Source organism: Dipteris shenzhenensis, chromosome 15, assembly GCF_047967505.1.
Source record: "Dipteris shenzhenensis isolate YYH24624 ecotype China chromosome 15, Dip_SZ_1.0, whole genome shotgun sequence".
NCBI lineage: Eukaryota > Viridiplantae > Streptophyta > Polypodiopsida > Gleicheniales > Dipteridaceae > Dipteris > Dipteris shenzhenensis.
Genome location: NC_141610.1, coordinates 54,721,564 through 54,743,214, shown reverse-complemented (window position 1 = coordinate 54,743,214; position 21,651 = coordinate 54,721,564). Strand labels below are relative to the sequence as shown.

Below are 21,651 nucleotides of genomic sequence, written 5' to 3'. Positions count from 1 at the left end.
TACAAAGTTCTCTTTCGATGGAACAATGGCTTTGGCAATACGTGGGAAACTATGGGGTGATGGTTGCAAGTTCTTATCATCATTAAGTCCATTGTAAGAATTTACTTCATCATTTTCTTCTTTGGACGAAAGTTGCTTGCTTGCTACAAATACAAATATGAGACATAGTAAGGTTGTAGAATATCAAATCAAGTTGGTAACAAGACATTCAACTTCAAATTTCTTGGTTTATTTTGAACCAAATTTCTTTGTTATGAAATAAAATTAAAACAACTTTTGAATGGCATTTAAGTCACATGTTTTCATGGCCTTGAATACTTCCATCTACAAGACACGGTGGATGGCACATGGGGAAGCCCCTCCTATTGCATGCAATTTCCTCTATATTTGAACATTTTTGGCAAATAGAGACTCCCAAGTTTTGGAGAATTTTCCTTCTTAATTTGGGGTTATACTTTAACAATATTATTTTATGGTAGCATCATTTGTATTCATAAACATAATAAAAACACCATTATTTTCATGTGTAGAAAATATCATGCTCATACATATGTCAAGTCGCACTTCATTTAAAATGTCTTCTTTTCTTAAATAAATCCTTTATTTACCCATGTGATGCTCACATGTTTAGTAGGTGCCCTTCTAAGGTGGCACTCTCTATTCGAGAGTCAAGGCTTTCGAAGATCCTTGAGACATAATGCACAAGGTGATGCTTGACACACAAGGCACCAAGGCACAATGCCAGAAGTACTAAGGCACTAATGGCCAACAAACTTCGATAGCCTATAAAGAACTAGCATAATCATTAAGCCCACATCGTGCACCACCACCGATGCATGAAGTAGCACAACCCCGATGCGAAAGAGGCAATGGTCATAAAGTAGCATAACCATCAGTGCTAGAATTAACATAGGTGCCAATCGTAGATACCACCCAATGTTGGGTTGCCTTGAATAGTGGCGGAGAGAGGCAAGCCTAGTTAGGCTACGGTGCCCATCGCCACGCTTGCTTGCAAATCATAGTGGGATAGTTGCCATTGGTTAGAAGCTCTAATACAAAGGCATATAGGGTGTGCTTACATGAGCACAAAGGTTTTAGACGAGCTAGGGAAATTTCTGTGGTTTAGCTATCATAATAGCGAAGACAAAAGTTCCAAAGGCCTTGTTAGCAGGCTTATTGCACAACAAAAATTTTCCATTTCTTAAGATTTACCACATGAGAACTAACATTGACAATAGAGAGAACTAAATCCAAAGGAGCCACAAATGCTCATACCTAGATTACCTAGTAAATTAGTCATCAGACAAGCCCCTTTTTTAAACTTTGTATATCCTTCCTTCCTTGAAACTCACAAGAGTTTCAAAAAAAATTTTCAAAATCTACACAGATTTCTCATGCATCCATACTTGCATTAAAACTTCCACAAAAGCCTTGAGTGTTTGAGATGATAATTTTGCATGAATATATGCTTCAAACCCATGCAAGGACATCATTACCCAAAGGGAAAAGTCTCCCTTAAGTGTGTGTTTGAGCCTTAGTGCTCCTCTTTTCATGAGTTTGGCCAAAATGCTCTCTCTCTCTCTCTCTCTCTCTCTCTCTCTCTCTCTCTCTCTCTCTCTCTCTCTCTCTCTCTCTCTCTCTCTCTCTCTCTCATGGCTTTAGTAAGAAATGTGGATGAGACAAAGTATGTGAAAACAAGAGGTGGTTTTTAAGTTCAATCTTTTTAAGTTTCAAAGCACCTGAGCCATAGAGCTATGCACATCAAATCTTGCAATTTTCCTTCTTTCAAAATTTTGTAAGTTTGATATCCTCATCAATCTGTGATTTCTCATCCATGATGCTATAGCTTTCAAAGCATGTCATCCAATGTCATCAGTCATCTAGTGTTATAATCAATCTACATATTTGCAAGCGTGAGTACCTTATTTCTTAAACCCCAAAGCAAAGAGCCAGCATAAGATTGGCATCACTGCCATTCTCCACTAGTGGTAGTCTAGACAAACTGAACCTATAGATTGACATTCCACTAATTTTATTGGCTGAAGTAGGATAATGGCAAAAGTGCCAATGCACATGTGAGTTTAGGATTCCTTGTGCATGTTTTCAGGTCATGGTATGAGATTGGCACCACTGCCATTCTCCATTGGTGGCATTCTCCACAGAGATTGACACAATTCCATATGATCTCTACATAGCGGAGACAGTGATCACTACATAGAAGAATGCACAACGGTTTCTTCAAAAGGTTTGTGAAACCTGTTGCTTTGGTAAACAAACCAATTTTGGTAGAAGTGCCTCTCGAGCAAGAGGTTTCTATTCTTGATTTGATTCATACACATGAATGGGGTTATGCATAGACGTGAAGCATCAATGGTTCACTTTACTACTTGACTTTCATCGATGACAAAAGTGATATTTTTATGTCTACTTTCTAAAGAGAAATATGAAGTCTTTTCCAGATTTTAAAAATTCAAAGACATGGTTGAGAACCAAACAGACAAAAAGATTAAAGTCATGAGATCAGACAGAGGAGGTGAATACATGTCTTCCACATTCATGATTTTTTCTAGAAGTAATGGCATTCGAAGAAAATTCACTTGTGCATATACTCCTCAGCAGAATGCAATAGCTGAAAGGAAGAACAGTACTTTAGCAGCAGTGGCAATGCTCAGTGAGAAGCATCTTCTAAACCAATATTGGGCAGAACCAATTGCCACTGCAAACTACTTACTTAATTAGCTTCCAACTAAACCGATTTAGGGTATGACACCTTATGAAGCATTCACTAGACACAAGCCACACATTGGGCATCTCCACATATTTGGTTGCATAGCATATGCCCACATACATGACGATCACCGTCACAGAAAATTGGATGCGAAGTCACACAAATGCATCGTGGTTGGCTACAGTGAAGAAAACAAAGCATACAAGTTGTATGATCCCATCAACCGAAGTCATTATCTCTAAAGATGTAATCTTTGGTGAAGAATCATAATGGAAAACATCAAATTCAAAGGAGAGAGACACATTGATTACTTAGTCACCTATAGAAAAGGTTAGTGAAGAAGAGAAGGAATTGCCAGAGACACCCCGCGAAGAGGACCAACTCAGACAATCTATTAGGGAAAGCTGACCACCAGCAGGATTGACATATGCTCAGAAAGGAAAAGCAATTCATGTTGAAACCATCAATTATGCTCTTTTGACTACCATCATGGCTACAAAAGAGCCAGTGTACTTTAAAGATGTAGTTGACAAACTAGAATGGCAAACTGCTATGAATGAAGAAATGGAACCTTTGTACAAAAATAATACTTGGGAATTATGCGACCTTCCACAAGGAAAGAAGGCCATAGCAAATAAATGAGTTTACAAAGTGAAGTACAATCCATACGGAAGCATTGAAAGATGCAAAGCTAGAGTAGTTGCAAAGGATTTGCACAACAATATGGTCAAGACCATGATGAGACTTATGCTTCAATAGCAAAGATGGATTCCATATGGTTCTTGATATCACTAGCTACACTCAACAGATGGAATGTGTACCAACTAGATGTCAAGAATTCTTTTCTCAATGGTTACCTAGACGAGGAAGTCTACATGCAACAACCAACAAGTTATGTTCAACCAGGGAAAGAGCATTAGGTTTGCCATCTCAAGAAAATTCTCTACAAGTTAAAGTAAATACACAAAAGTTGGTACAACAGAATCGACAAGTATTTTGCTAATTTGGGATAAATGAAGTCCAATGCATATCGTACTCTCTACCACAAAGTTCAAGGGGAAGACATTACTATTGCACTTTTGTTAAGTAGATGATCTGATTGTGACAAGAAGTAATGATAACTTCATCAAGAAGTTGAAACAAGACTTATCTGCAGAGTTTGACATGAAAGATCTTGGACCTATGCACTATTGTCTTGGAATTAACTTGTGGAGAGACTCAAATAGCACCTCCATGAGTCAACTAAAATATGTATCATGGCTGCAATTAACATGGTGGTTGACAACCGGCATGGTGGTTCCATCCCCCATCCCCCGAATTTCATGAAATGCAATGAAAATTAACCAACGTGATAACATCAGAGACAATCAGCATAGTCGGCTGCAACCATTGGCCCTATAATCAAGGAAAGAAGCCAAAGGTCAACAAGTAAAAAAACTACAAGTAGATGATGTTAGGAAATGGAGTCAATTTGAGTGACTTTTAGTGTGTTCTAGAGTAGTACTATACTACTTTATATCCTAGAGTGCCATGTGTCACTATGGGAGTTATCCCATATACATTTAACACTTAGAGTGTGTGTGCCTATCCTATAAAGGCATTGTACTTTCATTGTCATTTCCATCAAGCCTCATGTATGAGCTAGAATATGCAAGCGAATATTAAGGATATTCAGTCCTCCATTCATTTTATTTGTACAAAGCTGATCCACAAAAAGCAACCTAAGAGCTTATTCAAGTCTAACCATACACAGTATAGTTTTCTTCTTATTTACATAAAGACTGGCTTTCCTCAAAGTACTGAACACTATTCTTAAGTGTTCGTGATGCTCAGTAATACTTTTACTGAATACCAGAATATCGTCAATAAAATGTACTATAAACTTTCCGATATACGGACGTAGTAAATCATTCATAAGCATGACGAATGTAGCTAGAGCATTGGTAAGTCCAAAGGGCATGTTCAAAAATAAATGAAGGATAAAGTGAATTCCAAGGCATAGGGTTAAACAAAGGATGAAAGAAGCCATGGCCAAAAGTCCAAGATGAATGTAATGAGTCACAATAAGCCTTGAGACTAATGGAGCCAACAAAAGAGGCACATTTGGCTGAAAGTCATGGAGAAGTTACAATAAGAAGTTCACACTCTAGTCTTTAATGGTATCTCTTATACATGGTTATTACATCATTAATGGAACACATTAAGGAGAGAATCCAATGTCGAGCTTGATGAAGAGAGAGTCATTAGGTAGTCACCGGTCAATTATAAGGGTCAGATGGGTTGCAGTTCGTTTCATGAGCAAGTGTGAAGGCAAGGTGTTAGATAGGGGGAAGACTAAAATAATGATGTGCCAAGTGCGCCAATGCCACGGTACTGCATGTTGTAGATGATTAAGGAATGTTAGAAATACTCCCCTCTAAGTTCAATTTAAGCCTATAGAAAATGTATGCACCGCGCACTCATGTATGAATTTGCATTCGTCATTGTTCTCTCTTCTATGCAAACATGCAATCTTTTAAGGGCACTATGGGCATGAAGAATCCATCCAATGATGAGGAACCACTTCCATTAGACCATCTAGAAATAAGTACATTTCCTTTTCGGAGTCCATATTATGGGCAACTTGAATGCATGTTTGATTGAACCGGAGCATAATGTTGGTAAAAGCATTACCAATATTTTTGGTGATCCTATAGGGATAGCCTATGCTACTCATATTTTTACTTTCTCACTTTTTGTATGTGCCATGTGTCATCAAGAGCCGCATTCTAGGGGAGCCCCATCACTTAGCCATATAGCAACTCCTTGGAGCCTCATCCCCCCAAAAAATGGATCTAGGGTAATGAGGTCTCCACTCCTCAAGGCATTGTATATTTTATTAATGATGCCTCTCGTAGGAAATATTTGAAACCCATGAGAGCTTGAACATTACACCTTCCTACAATGTTCGAAGAAAATTTTGTTGCCAGGACAAGTTCATCAACAAAGGAGGGGGGATAGTATCTTATTTTGGAATGGGAGATATGACAAATTTTGAAGCCTATCAAAACACTTTCAATCACCTCAAATAGTGTTCACATCCTAAGTACCATCCCCAAGTGTCAAATTAGAATCATTTGTTGACCGCTAGTATACAATATGCCTAAGTGAACTAGACTTCATGGATTATAAGCTACCTTAGAGTGCCTATTGCTATATAAAAAACAATGGAGTTGTAGGGCAAACTTGCATAATGACCATCTAGTATTTGGCCATTAGCTTTTTTCAATACAAATGAACTCTCTTTGATTTAAAAGGTTTTAAATTTACGGAATGTCTTTAAGGTGCTCCAACATGTTTCCATTGATCATATTTAGAAGACTTGCCTTGCTTTCATGTATCATAATTGATGCAATCGATTGTTGCTAGTGCTTCCAACCTCATATTGGTTAATGATATCATGTTTTGATGTCAATTGATTGGTGGCTTACAAGACAAACTAAAATAATGACTAATGTCTTTAGAAAGGTTGCTTTGATGGGGTCTCACCATACAATGCGAGAGGTCCATCTTTGGTGATTAAGTTGGTAAGCGCAAGCATTTGCTAAAAGTGTTGAGATAAAAAATTGAGATCTTTCTTTTGACCTTACATTTGGCCATTAGCTTTTTTCAATATAAACGACAAATTTTAAATTAATTTTCTCTTTCATTTAGAAAGGTATTTCGAATTTCTTAAGTGCTTCAACATGTTTCCGCTAATTATAGATAAAAAGGGTTGCCTTCATTTTATGCTTCCATGTATCATAGTTGAAGTTGCCCACCTTTACTAGTGATTCCAAATTGATATTGGTTGATGATATCAAGGTTTGTCAATGATGTCAATTGATTGGCTTAGAGGATGAATTAGAATGATGTCAATTGATTGGCTTAGAGGATGAATTAGAATGATGTCAATGATGATGATACAATAGTTTGCCAATGATGTCAATTAATTGGCTTAGAAGACGAATTAGAATGATGACTAATGTCTTTAAAAATGCTTTGATGTCCTAAACTTGCATGTGAAAGTAACTAGAATTGATTTAAAAAATACTTCAAATGGGTTTATAATCTATCGAGGACTTTTACCTTTGTAATGATGACCAAACGTAGTCAATATTTCGCACTAACGATCATTACCTTGATCTTTAAGAATTGAAACTCAAGTTCAATGCGAGTTGAGGTTGGTAAAATTTCAAGTTACCAAAAAGATCCTTGAACTTGAAGTCTTAATGTGAAAATACTTTCAACTTAGAACTCTTTCAGCTAATTTGGCTATAATTGATTTAGTTAGGTCCAAATAACCTGACCTATGTTAAGCAACTAAGGTTAAATTGACTTGTGTTAATTTGTACCATAATTATTAAGCTAGGGTTAAATAACTTGGCACGTGGGGTAACATAAAGAGTGTGCAAGGACCTTTACAGGGGCAAATTACGTTGCACAAGCCCAGACACCTGATGTTGCGAGAAGAAAAGCAAGAAACACAATCGCAATCTATCAAGAATGAAGCAATGGATACCTAAGAATTGTAGGGGCATTGTCAAATACTAATACTTACATGCAACAAAAAGGCGCAAAGGCGACAACACAAGCATGGAGCACTATCCGAACAGGCCACCGCCTGGAAACTCTTGGTGAGCTCACAAAAGGCTTTGACATTTTCTAGTAATAAACTCAACCTATGACTCCAAAATGCACCTGCTTTGTACTGCTAGACCAATGACCATTAGTCAAAAGCTCTACTTTTGCACCGAAATCATCGCTGAGTTCAATAACCAGAGTTGTTGGTTCAGCAAGATACAGGATTAGACTCAAACATGGGAAAACCCAATAGAATTGTGGAAATTGTGCCATCACATGACCGTTGAATGCCGTTGATATTAAAAAGCAGGCAAGAGAAAGAGAGGGACAAAAGAAGGAAAGGTCAAGAACTGCAAGTACAATTGCTGCAGGCACAGCACAGACGTTTGCCTGGTCCTTCCCAAGCTGTGGAAACATTCCCAGGCTATTTCCATGGTACACTTCGAAAATTTCAGATATGGTTGATCAAGAAGGAAAACAATCCTCTATTTCAGAGCACAAGAAACACATTCCTCTCGTTTCGTTTGACATGGTATATAAGAAATGTAGGGTCATATAGAAGTACGCACTCTACCTGCATTTTTTTGCACTGTACTAACAGGTTTGCAAAATGCTTAATCCCTGCACCATGTAACAGTCCCGAGATTGGATGTATTGAGCTTGGCTGAGTCTGTGCTAGCCTTCCAATTAGCTAGAAGTAGACTCATGACACAGTAAAGATGCTATGCTTACTTCAAATTTCAAAAATTCAATTGGTGCCTGTGAGATGACATTGATTGGTGTGATTTTAAGGCCATAATAAAAGCATCATCTAATCACTGATAGGAACTGGCCAAAAGCAGCGTACTGACTGTAGACCAAGTATGAAAGGACTATTCATCAAGAATATAAAGACAACGTATTTCCATATTGGGCACTATTTTCAGTCTTCACAAAATCTGCAGTCCATAAGGGAAATTGGCAGCCATGATCAGCTAAAAGGATCATGCAGAGAGACGAAGAGCAAATGAGACACATAAAAGAAGCCAAACACTATTCATGAGATACAATATCACTTAATAAAAGAAGAATTTCAAAGATCTACTTTAATCATACACAATAACAATAGTATTCTTCACCTTCATGCTATGAGCTTTTATCTGGGTCATAATAATAGTATTAAAAACCACCACATTTTTCTTTTCATTGAGCAATCCCTTCAATTCTTCAACCAATTGAGGCATGTGACTTCAAGCATTCATGCTGATCATCCACATGCTTGTTATTGGGAGCTTCCAAGAGTAAAATCCTGTATTCAAGCACAAATCCAATTAGCTAGCACAACAGATACAAATTTGTGACTACCAAGCAATACAACACAAAATCATAATCTTCACTGTTAATATCAGCGTCCGTACTATGCAAAGTGTAGTTTGAAGACGTGCCAACGACTTCAGTATAGCCCTCTTTTGTCATTCTGTGAGGATTTTATGCTTGATGGAAATTTAACCTAAGGACGCTCTGTTAAAGCTTTTTCTGCATGCAAAACAAAGAAAGTTACTTAATTCTTGTATATTAAAAAACATGAGATGTAAACGGAAGCTAGAAAAGGCAGCCCATAAGACCTGTGAACTATTAGTTTATGACTGCAATGATCTCTACAACAAAATACTAGTTCCAAATGGCATCTCTACTTCATGCACTCTTCTTATTTGAACTTTCTGCCTGCCCTTCCAAATACCATTGGAAGTGATATTTGGAGGCTATTCCATCCTCCAAGTGCTATTCCATCTGTTCCGCAATTGCAATTTACTTCTATGCTGATTTGACGTTAACACAGCCGTCACGGATGGAGTTATTCTGATCCCAATTTGTAGTCCTGTCTTACAACCAACTTCTGGGGATGTGTTGTCATCTAACGGTATGGAGATGGTTCTAAGAGACTGCTGTGAGATAAAATGCTTTCTTGTTCGATTTGTTCGATAAGTATGATAAAACCTTACATAAAGCAAGATGCACTCGATATGGCTACCCCATTCTCAGAGCACAGCAGAGTCTTTCCATGGTCAATTTTCCAAGAATGACTCAGCATATCAAGGAGCAGCCACACAAAATTGCAAACGTGCAAAGGCTATCAAAATGGATGAAGGGGGAGTAGGCTGAAGCAATGAGTTACGTCAACAAACCTCCATAATTGGAGTGCAACCAAAGCTTTCTTAAATAAAGCTCAAGATATTTGGTTGCATGGCTTATGTCATTGTCCTTGATGCCACCAAAATCAACGGAAGGTGTATTTGCTGGCTACAGTGATGACCATAAAGCTTACAAGACTTGGAATCTTGAAGCAGAAAAACAATTACTGGTAGAGATATGATGTTTAATAAAGGCAATATTGGTTCTACTATACATGAAGCTACCTCATTCATTCTCATCAATGAGCTAGTAGAGGGCAAGAAAGAAACCAATTGTTGCAAATGAATCTTCATCTGATAATGATGGAGAGGAAACTAAGTCAGATGACGCGCCTAGAAGGTACTATGAGACCGCTAAAGAAGGTCAAGTTATGGATTAACCTAAACAGCGAATGAAGGATTCGGACATGTACTAGGGTATGAAACCTCTTAATAGCCTCAATGTTAGCTATAGAATGTGTCCATGCCCAAAAAATATCAAGAGGCCAAGATAACCCGAAGTGGCAAGAAGCTATTAAGGAGATAAACAATAATATATACAATAAAAAACTTGGAAAGTAGTAGATGTACCACTTATAGTATAACTTTCATTGGCAATAAATGGGCCTAAATTATTAAATCCAAGAAGATGGAAGTGTTGACAATGTTTTTGCCAGATTGGTTGCAAAGACTTATGCAAAAAAGAAAGGCAATGAAATTTTTGCACGTGTAGCCAAGAACAATATAATGAATCTAACTCTAGCCCTTGTTGCTCATTATGGGTGGGCTCCTTTATTGGATGGAATATTACATTGGCCCGTGGCAAAGCCACGGGTATGGTGTGATTTGAGAATCTTCGTGACATGCTTAGCAGCAAAGCTCAGACCCACAATTACATGTGATTTCCCTGTCCCTCAAAAAACATATAGAGCAAGAAAATAGTTCACACAGTCCGCATGACATGAAGAGCTTGCACATTGAGTTTTGCTCACCACGTAAAGCACAATAATCCTATTCTGTCCCCAAATTGTAAGACACACGACGTTTTTCCCTCCTTGCGCACCACATCTACTAACAACATAAGGACATCGACCCACGAACCCCCTACGCAGACATCTCGCCTCCATCTTCTATATAACCCCAAAAAAACTTCTTACCGACTGACCTGCACGAAAGCTTATACAATTGTGAATAGTCCACCTGTGAGAAAAATGACCATGCATGTAACACACAACAGCGGAAGCAATCTTTCCATAAGAATAGTCCACAAATGAGAGAGAGATAGAAGAGAAAGCAGATCTGCATAAACACAACCCAATCCGCCTGAAAAGGAAACTCCACCGCAAGTACCATTTGCAACTATGCTTTCCTCTATTGGATGTCAGTGGCCTTCCTTGAACAATTCCTAAGATGGGAGGTGAAGGACAAAGTGCTAATGTGCACTATGCTACTTGCTCTCTTGAAGGGATGAAGAGGGAAAAGACACAAGTGAATGTGATGGAGAATGGAGGTGCAACCTCCACTTGCATAGCCTGTTCAATGGATATCGAGAGAGGGATGAGGCTCTTAATCGACCTCTGGTACTCTATGATGTGCACTGGTGGAGACACCCCCATTGGCTGATAAGCCTCCACAATAAGATGGTGTACTTCTATGAGATAACGATGCCATTCTTGTCTTGAAGCACCTCACTCCCAAGAATGTAAAAATCCAAGGTCCATCATCAACTTCAAGGGATGAAGAGGGAAAAGACACAAGTGAATGTGATGGAGAATGGAGGTGCAACCTCCACTTGCATAGCCTATGCAATGGGTATCGAGAGAGGGACGAGGCTCTTAATTGACCTCTCGTACTATGATGTGCACCGGTGGAGACAAGTCTTCATTGGACGGCTTTGCAATCACCCCCATTGGCTGATAAGCCTCCACAATGAGATGGTGTACTTCTATGAGATAAAGATGCCATTCTTGTCTTGAAGCACCTCACTCCCAAGAACGTACAAATCCAAGGTCCATCATCAAGATTCCCTAGATCTCCTTGATCTTCTCCTTGCAATCATTTACAAGGATTAGATGAAATCGACCCCAGGTATAAATTCGCAACAGCTAGGAGCTAAGGTAGGCAATTTGCAATCCAATCTGGCATCTTGGGATCAAATCGGAGCTGATACTGGCCTTTGGGAGTAAATCACAATCAGTTTCTGTTGGAAAGGTCACCTCCCCATCTGTAAGCCCCCAAATGAGGAGAGCATGGGGAAGGGAGACCTAGGGCAAGGTATGCCCAGAGAAAGGGGACAGCCACTGTATGTTTCAGTACGGGCTGCTGCAGGGCAGTGTACGGAAGGTGTGCAGGGTGCGCCAGGGTCCGGACAAGGGCTGAACAGAGGCGGAACAGTAGCAGCATGGAGTCGCACTGTTGCAGCAGGTATTGGGCAGGTCTATGGCCTGCAAGCAGGGCTGGCAGGTGGCGGGGTAGGCAGTCCAAAGGGGCTGGGCCCTGCATGGAACAAAGGGCCAGCAAAGGGCTGGATAGGCAGCCAACCAGCCAACCAACTGGTCAGTTGGTTAGGGCTGCTACAGACCAGCTAGTCGGCCCAATTAGGGTTGGCTGTTCGGTTGGTTCAAGGGGACCTTGAGCCCTATAAAAGGAGAGGCCCTGGGCCTCATTTCACATCCAACATTCAGTAAGAAAAGGAGCAGACAGGAGCAGCCAGAAGCCACTCCCTTGGGCCTCACACGGGGGGTGAAGGAGAGTGGAAGGTGTGCTGCAGACTGAGTTCCCTAGAGGCTGGACCTTGGCTGTCTTCTAGGACAGCAAGGTGTTGTGATCATCATATTCTCTCGAGCAGCCAACCACCAGCAGATTGAAGCAGCAGGAGGACCTTCCTTGGGCCTACATAGGAGGTGAAGGAGGCACATAGAAGCTGCAGAAAAAGCTGAGAAAGGGCTGCCTACCTAGGCTGATCTACAGGTAGTAAGGTAGAGAGAACCATTTTGGACACAGAGTCTACAGACGCTCGAGGTGGAGCACGCGGGCTCGAGTCTAGAGATAGCCAGCAGATAGGAGAAGTACCTTGTGGTAAGATCAGAGGACCACACCATTGGTGGGACTCTGGATCTCTCTCTTTTGTATTGTGTCCATAGTTTTGGACGGAAATATATTATTTTGGTGGTTTCTCTATCTGGCTGGTTCATTGTCTATTGATGAGTCTGCACATCTATTTTATGCACATAAGTTAAGAAGTTTGTGATTCCACATCTCATACCACACTGTGTCAACTTACTATCAATCTTCCGCTGTGCGTACCCTCTGTTGGGTAATTTCTAACAGTTTCAGCCTCCGAGTACAAATCACAATCAAGTTCTGGACACAAAGTTTAGAGAAAAACCTAGGCTTTGGGGGGCTGGAAAACGAATCACAATAATAATTGGAGAGGATACCCGCGTTGGAATCATTAGCATCACTGACTTGCTCCAGCCTTTGAGTCATCCTTTGTAAATGGCTCTACTTGAGCACTCTTATTCTACAGCCATGTCTAACTCATCACTCTCCAAAGTTTGAGTCGAGTTGTAGGGTGCATTGCACCTTGGTCTTGTATCTCCATTTCAAGAAATAAAAGAGCCTAGGTAAGGGGAGGGGCCGTCTTGGCCCCTCAACCCAAGTGCAATTGTGTCTCTCTTTCTTGCTCATATTGAGCAATTTGTCAAGTTATGCAAAACTCTCACTCATGCAATCCCCATTCCAATATGCATCCATGAGCACCTCGTAAAATTCTGCATAAAAAGTCTAATAAATTCCTATCTCCAAGTTGTTAAAAAGCACAGAGTAGTTTCATTGGTATCAGAGCTTACGCAAAGGTCTTATACTCTATGCTTTGTCTTGTTGAGACCTCTCCATTGACTCAACCTGCCATCATGCAACCAATGGTCTTGATCCTCCTCCTAACCTCCATGAGTTGAGTTCTCTCGTCCAATATAGCCCAAAAATTCAAGTGCTGGAAAGCAACCATGCGGGAACTCACAATTCAGGGTCCCAATTCCAATGAAGAGACTGTGCAGACATCCACAACTCCAAAAGGGAGGGTTAAGTCATCATATGTTTGTCCTTCTTGAGGTAGAAAGCAGCACCGAAGTGCATCTCCTTCAAAGCACTCAAGAAGACGAAGCTATGCAAAATATGAAGTACCTCTTGGAGACAAGTTCCTCAAATTCAATGAGTACAAGGGAGAGGATCAGCCCGAAGTCTTGCTGGCCCTATGCTGGCCCTAATACGAGATCTCAAGTACTTCGAAGAAGGGGACAAGTATGAAGAGAATATACCTTTGTAAGACTAGAATATGTCCAATCATACAAATTTAGATTTTTTGTTGTTCCAAATGTATGAAGAGAAGGCCAAGCTCCGATTTGTGGCCTTACATCTGCAAGGTCGTGCTTCACTTTGGTGGGCAGCCATGGCAAGTACGGGACAGCAAGCCACTACCTAGAAGCACTTCAAGAAGCAGCTGCAAGACCACTTCTTACCCAAAGAATTCAAGAGGCACATGATGGTCCAATGGGACATACCCCGTCAACGACAAGAAGAGAAAGTTGGTATGTCACTCGATACTTTGCTGAAAGTTCAAGCATTCAGCAAGAAGGATTTTAAAAAACACCAAAGAAAATTCTATGCTAGGCTGAGGTATACCATCTAGAATGAAGTGGATATCAATGCTCTGGTTTCTCTAGAGGGTACCATTAATGTTGCTTCAAAGGTGGAGAACAAGCAGCTCTTCTCCATCAAACACAACCCCAAAGACAAGAAAAGTTCCAAAGAGACTTCTCAAAGGAGCAAAAGGGCAGAGACATGCCAAAACAGCAAAAGGGATCCAGCCAGCCTCCTCCAAAGAAAGCAGCAAGATCTTTCAATTCCTTGCCTCTGCAACAAATACAAATGTATTATTCCGAGGGACGGTGCTTCAAGTGTGGCAAGCAACACCACAACTTTTATGAATGTCCTCTGGCTGCCAAAAACAGCAGCAACAAAGGAAACCCTCGCGATCAATATGGTGGAGGGTCCTCCAAAAAAAGAAGCTGATATTGGTGCCCACAGTATGCTCAAAACTTGGGCTCAGGTAAAGGATAAATCTGCTCTCTTTTTGCTGTACAGCAGTGTTACTTACAATTTCATTTCTCATCAGTTGGCACAGAATCTGGGGATAGCCTTAGAAGACAAAGGGGAGGTCCAAAAAGCATCTGTAGCTTTTACGAATCGAGAAGAAAAGGTGTACCCTCTCATCGGCAAGCTACGAGTACACATTCAAGGGTACCTAGATCATTTATCTTTCATGGTGGCTCCAATTCAAGGGGCTGATGTAATTCTCGGGATACTTTGGCATAAGCAAGTCAACCCATGGACTGATTACACAAAGAGCATTCTAACCCTCCAACATAAGGGTAGAGATGTTAGCATTTCAGCAAGAGATCGGGAAACTCTATTCCTATGTTAAGGCATTCACGATCTTTCACGGTAATTAAGAAAGGAACGTGTTCTTTCCGTATTTTTGTACGTGCAAAGGAAGATAGTGAAATAAAATCAAATCTATTGCACCAAAAAGACTAGATTAACTTAGAGAATATTCAAGTTGTTTTTCTCAAGAACTTCCTAGTCATCTCCCTCCTGAAAGACTTGAAGATCACAAGATTGACTTAGTTTCTAGAACATCACCACCAAATAGACCTCCTTACAGGGTAGCCAAGCCCAACAAAATGAAATTTTCAGTCAAGTTAAGCACTCTTGACCAAGGGCTTGATCCAACACAGTAGCTCTCCTTTTTGCTCTCTTATCCTACTAGTCCAGAAGAAAGATAAAAGTTTCAGGATGTGTATTAGACATGTGTATTAGACTATAGAGCTCTAAACAAGAAAACCGTTTCGATCCCTCGAATAGATGATATCTGTGGTTGTCTAGGAGATCTGAAATATTCAGCCGCATAGATCTTAAGAGTGGCTATCATTAGGTCTGTCTTGTGCTTGAAGATATTCATAAGACAACATTCTGAACAAGTTTCGGCTATATGAGTATCTAATAATGCCATTTGGCCTTACCAATGCCCTAGCCACTTTTAATCAGCTAATGGAACCGCTGTTTAGAGGTCATAGGAAGTTTTCAGCAGTCTTCTTTGATGAATTCTCATTTTCAGCAAGAATGAAGAAGAATATAGAGAGCATTTGAAAATTATATTCCAAAGTCTTATCTTAAAATGCTCTCCTCATCAATGAAAAGAAGAGTGAATTCTTCTTAACCGAGATCAACTATCTTGGACACATTATTTCACGTGAAGGTGTTTGAATGGACCCAGCCAAGATACAAACAATTGTAGATTGGCCCGACCTAAGGAATGCTCATGAGGTAAGATCCTTTTTTTGTCTATGCTCATATCACCATAGGTTCATTTAGCATTTTGCTGAACTTCCTGCCCCTCTTCATGAAAAATATCAAGTTTAGATGAACCTCCAAGAAAAAATAATCCTTTCAGAATTTGAAGCATGCTTGGACCATAGGTCCTTTGCTTATCATTCCTGATTTGAGGAACCCTTTCCTAGTAGCAGCTGATGCAAGTGGCGATTGCATTGGTGCTACTTACTCCGGATCAGCATGCACTGGCCTATGAAAGCAGGCCGCTAAGGGATGCTGAATTGCATTACGACATTTACGAGAAAGAAGTCTTGGCTGTAATCCATGCTTTGAAGAGTTGGAACACTATTCTTTTAGGGATAGACTTCCTAGTAAAAACTGATTATCAAAGCCTTCAATATTTCTTGAAGGAACTATATACCTAGATGAATCCAGGAACATTCCCAAACTTCAATATTTCTTGAAGGAACCTCTAATAAGAGAGAAACGTATGAAACGGTCGACTGTTCTGCAGTCCTTTCATTTTCAAATCCAATACACTCATAGAAAAGAAAATGTAGTGTCATATGCCCTCTCCCGTAGACCAAGGATTCATAATATTTCAGTCACTTTGTTGGAAAGGTCACCTCCCCATCTGTAAGCCCCCATATGAGGAGAGTGTGGGGGGGGTGAACCTAGGAACTGAGAGAATGCCACATGAGCAGCAGCATGGCTGCCATGGGGGTAGAGATCAGAGAAAGAAAGGAGCCACTGATGTGGCGACGAAGCCAGGCTAACAGGCCTGAACCAAGACAGGACAGGAGGGGCTGGACCCTGCAGTAAAATAGAGGGCTTTATGCACTGGAACAAAGGCTCCAAAGGGCCTAGAAAGACCCTTATATAGGGCCCTGGTTGGGCTGGTAGGGGCAGCCAACCAGGTCGGTCATTTACAGACTGAGTCAGCCATCATAAGGGGCCGACCAGTTGGTATTTCAGAGGGCCCTTGGGGTCTATAAAAGGAGAGGCCTTGGGCCTCATTTTGCATCCAGCACTCCAGCAAATCCAGGAGCAGAAGGAGCAGCACAAGCCCCACCTTTGGGCCTACATTCAGGAGGCAAAGCAAGGGCAAAGAGTTGCTGCAGACTGAGCTCAAGAGGGCTGGTACCTTGGCTGTCTCCTAGGGCAGCAAGGAGCTGAGGTCAAAGGATGGAGAGTCTGCATACGTGATGGATCTCAGCTCGTATAAAACTATTGCATGCAGTAAGAAAAAGATAGATCGCTATCTATTCCAAGAGCTGAGCAACTAGTGCATGAAATAGTGCATGAAATAATAGTGAAAGATATGAAAAACCGTCTCGTTTATTCATAGGCGACAACTTTATTCATCTCCTCAGCTCAACCGAGCTTGTTGGAGTTACAACTCACACACACTTAGCTACAACGACTGATTGACAGAGGCACCGAGCCATGAACTATATGGGAGATGTCTCCACGCTCATCACGATCGGCTTCCAAGGCATAATCAAGTGCACCAACTCCAAAGACAACTGCGCCACCAGCAACCCGTGCTCACAGGAGAGACTATGACCCTTAATCTCTCTCTTAAGGTACTCCATGCAGCCAGCCATGCAAGTGACAAGTGGCTGATCCAGTCCCTCCTTTCAACCATGCTCTAATATTGACCAACCTAGAGTTTGCTTACACCAACAATACGCTCGAGCTGGAGCACGTGGGCTTGAGTCTAGAGATATCTGGCAGATAGTAGAAGTGCCTTGTGGTAAGATCAAAGGACCACACTCTGGTGGGACTTTGGATCTATCACTTTTGTATTGTGTCCATAGCTTTGGACGGAAATATATTAATTTGGTGGTTTCTATATCTGGCTGGATTATTGTCTATTGATGAGTCTGCACATCTTTTGATGCACATTAAGTAAAGAAGTTTGTGATTCCACTCCCCACACACACTGTGTGAGCTCTTGGGCTATTCTAGCAATCTTATGCTGTGTGTACCCTCTGTTGGTCCATTTTCTAACACACTTACCATGATGAATTGATGATGAATTGACAGCCCTTAACAATTTTTATGCGGGAGATGTTGATTTCTCTTAGATATGGGCACATCTGGTAACGGGAGACACTCACCATGGCTACCACCTCAGGGATAAATACTTATTCATGTAAAAAAATTATGCATTAAAAAGGACCTTAGGTCCAAAGTGTTGGGAGAAAATCATAATCCACCCTATGCTGGCCACAGAGGCATTGTGGCAATGTATGCACCCTTAAAGACATTTCTACTAGCCTAACATAAAAAAGGACATCACTGCCTACATTTCAGCTTCTCTACCATGTCAAAAATCCAAGTATGACAGAGGGAAACCCAAAAGTTTACTACAGCCTTTACCCATTCCAGAAAGACCTTGGGAGCACATTACCATGGATTTTCACTTGGAGTGAAGGTTGTAACGTTGGACGAACAAGGCCACCAAACAGTTGCTATCAGTTGAAGAACGTATCACTGATCTTTGGTAGCGGATAGCAGGTGTGGAGCGCAGAGTGGCACGAACGGTCGTCGAAGGACCAGAGCGCAGGCACGAGATGCGAGGTGGTTCGTGGGTTTAACGGAGAGTTTCGATCGGCGCTCACGTAGAGGTTCCAAACACTGGACGACGAGCAACGTGGGGCTGTGATCAGAGAGCTTCGCGTGACGCCAAACGATGAAAATAGTCGACAAGGTGACGATCGCAATCTGTTTCGTCACATCTCCCGCTCTCTAGTTACGTGACTAGCTGGCCCGTAATAGAATTCGACCTGTTTCCCAACGGACTCATAGTCATAGCCTTTTAAGGCCACGCAGCTGAGACAAATTCCCTTAGACAGATTTCTAACAGAGAGCAACGTTTTGGCAGAAGAAAAAGGGAACATCTGCACCGCGTGAAGACTCCGAGACTCCTGAATGTCGAATTCATAGACCAAGGAGCACTTTACCCATTTTCCCTTTTGTTTCTGTCATTTCTGTTTTGGTAGAAACAGATTCAGTCTTCGTGGGTTGCCAGGTTGCATCAAGGGATAGCCAGCCGTATATAGGCTTGTGGTTTATAGCAGGGACAGATTATGCTGGGGATTATGCATGTGTGTTTCAGTCTGAGTCGACTTGCACGAATTTCCCTAGTATAGGGAAGGTGGTATTTGGGTTATGCTTGTGTCAAATGCCTAGTTAGTGTGACATTTGGTATTGCATGTATTCCCTAGTATAGGGAATTGTGTCAGAATGTCAGTACACTCAATTGTGTCAGTCTGTAAATACAGTGTTCTAGCGGTGTTTTTTTTTTTTTTTAGGGGGGCAAAACACCCATTGACCTGAATGGAAGCAGAAGAAGAGGCTTCCAGGAGGGACCCTGGTGAATCAGGAGTCCGGCCGACCCAACAGGTATCGCGCCCAGTAGCTCACACCTTATCTGGCAAGATTGCATTACTTGAGAATGCCTTGCAGTAGTTATTAGCGCAACAGTTACAAGCCAATGCAGGGCAGTCTGAACTTAGAAGAGTGATACACAGTATGTCTGCCAGACCTTCTCGAGATGAGAAGGGAAAGGCTCCAATGGAACCAGAGTCTAGTGTCCATACGGTCGAGCCTAGAAAGGCTAAAGTACCTAATATTGCCAATTACAGTCCGAAAAAGTATTCTGGTCGGATGAATGACCGTAGTTCTGATGTCATTGAGACCTAGTTACACAAATGGGACGAGGCGTTCGCCATTTGTGAAATCAGAAATGATATCAAAAAGATCCGCGAGGCCACCCACATGTTTAGTGAGGCAGCGGATCGGTGGTATAGATCTTAAGTGTGGCTACCATCAGATCCGGATTGGAGCAAAGGATGTGCATAAAACCGCTTTCAGGAGCAGGTTTGGTCATTATGAGTTTTTGTGCCCTTTGGACTTACCAATGCTCCAGCTAAATTCGTCATGCTTATGAATGATTTACTATGTCCGTATATCAGAAAGTTTGTAGTACATTTTATTGACGATATTCTAGTGTTCAGTAAAAGTATTACTGAGCATCATGAACACTTAAGAAAAGTGTTTAGTACTTTGAGGAAAGCCAGTCTGTATGTAAATAAAAAGAAAACTATATTGTGTATGGTTATATTTAGGATTCATAATTACTCCAGAGGGGGTAGAAATGGATCCAAAGAAAGTGGCTGCGATACTGACTTGGCCAATCCCTCAGAGTTTGACCGCATTGCGATCATTCTTGGGATTTGTCCAATTTTATAGAAGGCATATCAAAGGATATTCCGAAATAGTATCGCCATTGACTGATCTGACCTCAGATAAAGTACCTTTTATATGGAGACAGAATCAACAAGAAAGTTTTGACACCATAAAACAAGTTGTGGTCACAGGACCGGTGTTAAAAATAGTTGATCCCCAGAAACCGTTGTTCCTGGAAACCGATGCAAGCGGCATTGCGGTAGGAGCAGTTCTCCTTCAAGAGGAAAGGCCAGTAGCCTTTGAAAGCAAGAAGCTTTCTCCCTCTCAGAGGAATTGAACATGGAGGCATTATTTGTATGGTTCAGAGTTTTATGTGGATGTGGATCATGATACTCTGAAACATTTTTGTAAACAGCCTGACTTAAGGGGCCGCCAAGCTAGGTGGGCAGAGCTCATGCAGGAGTTTAGTTTGACGATTCGGTACCGAAGAGGAAAAGATAATAAGGTTGCTAATGCGTTGTCTCGCATTATGCACAATATGAGTTTCACGGTATTAGAGAGCGCTCTAATGACCAAGATTAGAGAAACTCAAAAGGTGGACGAGAAACTCAAAAGGTGGACGAGTTTATTCAAAGACTATGGCCTAAGGCTCATATGTTAAAACCCGGGGAAAAAGAAAAGGATGACCTGGCATCCAGAAAAGGCCAAACATAAGCAAGATATACCATAAGGGATGGTATGCTGAAAAGAAATGGCAAGGTTGTAGTGCCTAGTCAGAATGATCTCAGGCAGAGAGTCATTCGACAGTGCCATGATAACCCATGTGCGGGACACCCAGGAGTCGAGAAGACATATGATCTCGTGAAGCGAGATTTCTTTTGGCCAAAGATGAAAAAGCATATTCATGAATATGTGACACGGTGTTTTTCGTGTCAGGTAAGCAAGGCCGAGCGGGTGAAGCCACCTAGACTTTTACAGCCCTTGGAAATACCACTAAGTGGGAGAGCATTTCCATGGACTTTATTGTAGGGTTGCCTACAACACAAGGAGGGTATGATTCTATCCTTATGGTGGTTGATCGTCTAATCAAGATGGCTCACTTCATTCCGACTAGAGAATCTGTTAGTGCCCCGCAAGTGGCAGATTTATTTATTAGACATATATTTCGTCTGCATGGATTAGCTAGATCCATAGTGTTAGACAGAGATGTCAGATTTACCGGTCATTTTTGGACAGCGGTATTTGAGACACTAAGGACTGAGTTGGGAATGAGTAGCGGGGATCATCCTGAAACGGATGGTCAGATGGAGAGAGTCAACCAGACTTTAGAGGATATGCTCAGGGCATATGTGTCATTGAGGCAACATACGTGGAACAAGTGGTTGCCATTGTTAGAGTTTGCCTACAATGATAGAAAACATTCCTCTACAGGGTTCAGTCCGTTTGAGCTGAACTATGGTTATAGACCAGCGAATCCAACTATAGTTGGAGTACCTCAGAAAGTGCCTAGTGCCGCAAACTTTGTGGTTCAGATGCGGGAGATGCTAGCACTTGCGAGAGCTAATATCTGCCAAGCTATGG

At 41.3% G+C, this 21,651-nt stretch overlaps 1 protein-coding gene across 1 annotated transcript in view; it reads right to left on the bottom strand.

Moving 5' to 3' along the window:
- Positions 1-8,072: 8,072 nt before the first annotated feature.
- The window catches only part of LOC147894002 (Major facilitator superfamily protein), a 70,316-nt gene continuing 56,737 nt past the window's right edge, over positions 8,073-21,651 (bottom strand). Inside the window, exons 10-11 of the mRNA XM_087386583.1 lie at positions 8,728-8,845; positions 8,073-8,618 (exon numbers count right to left, since the gene is read on the bottom strand). Of these exons, the coding sequence (XP_087242709.1) occupies positions 8,820-8,845 (26 nt within the window). The 3' untranslated portion in view covers positions 8,073-8,618; positions 8,728-8,819. The remainder of the gene's footprint in view (positions 8,619-8,727; positions 8,846-21,651) is intronic.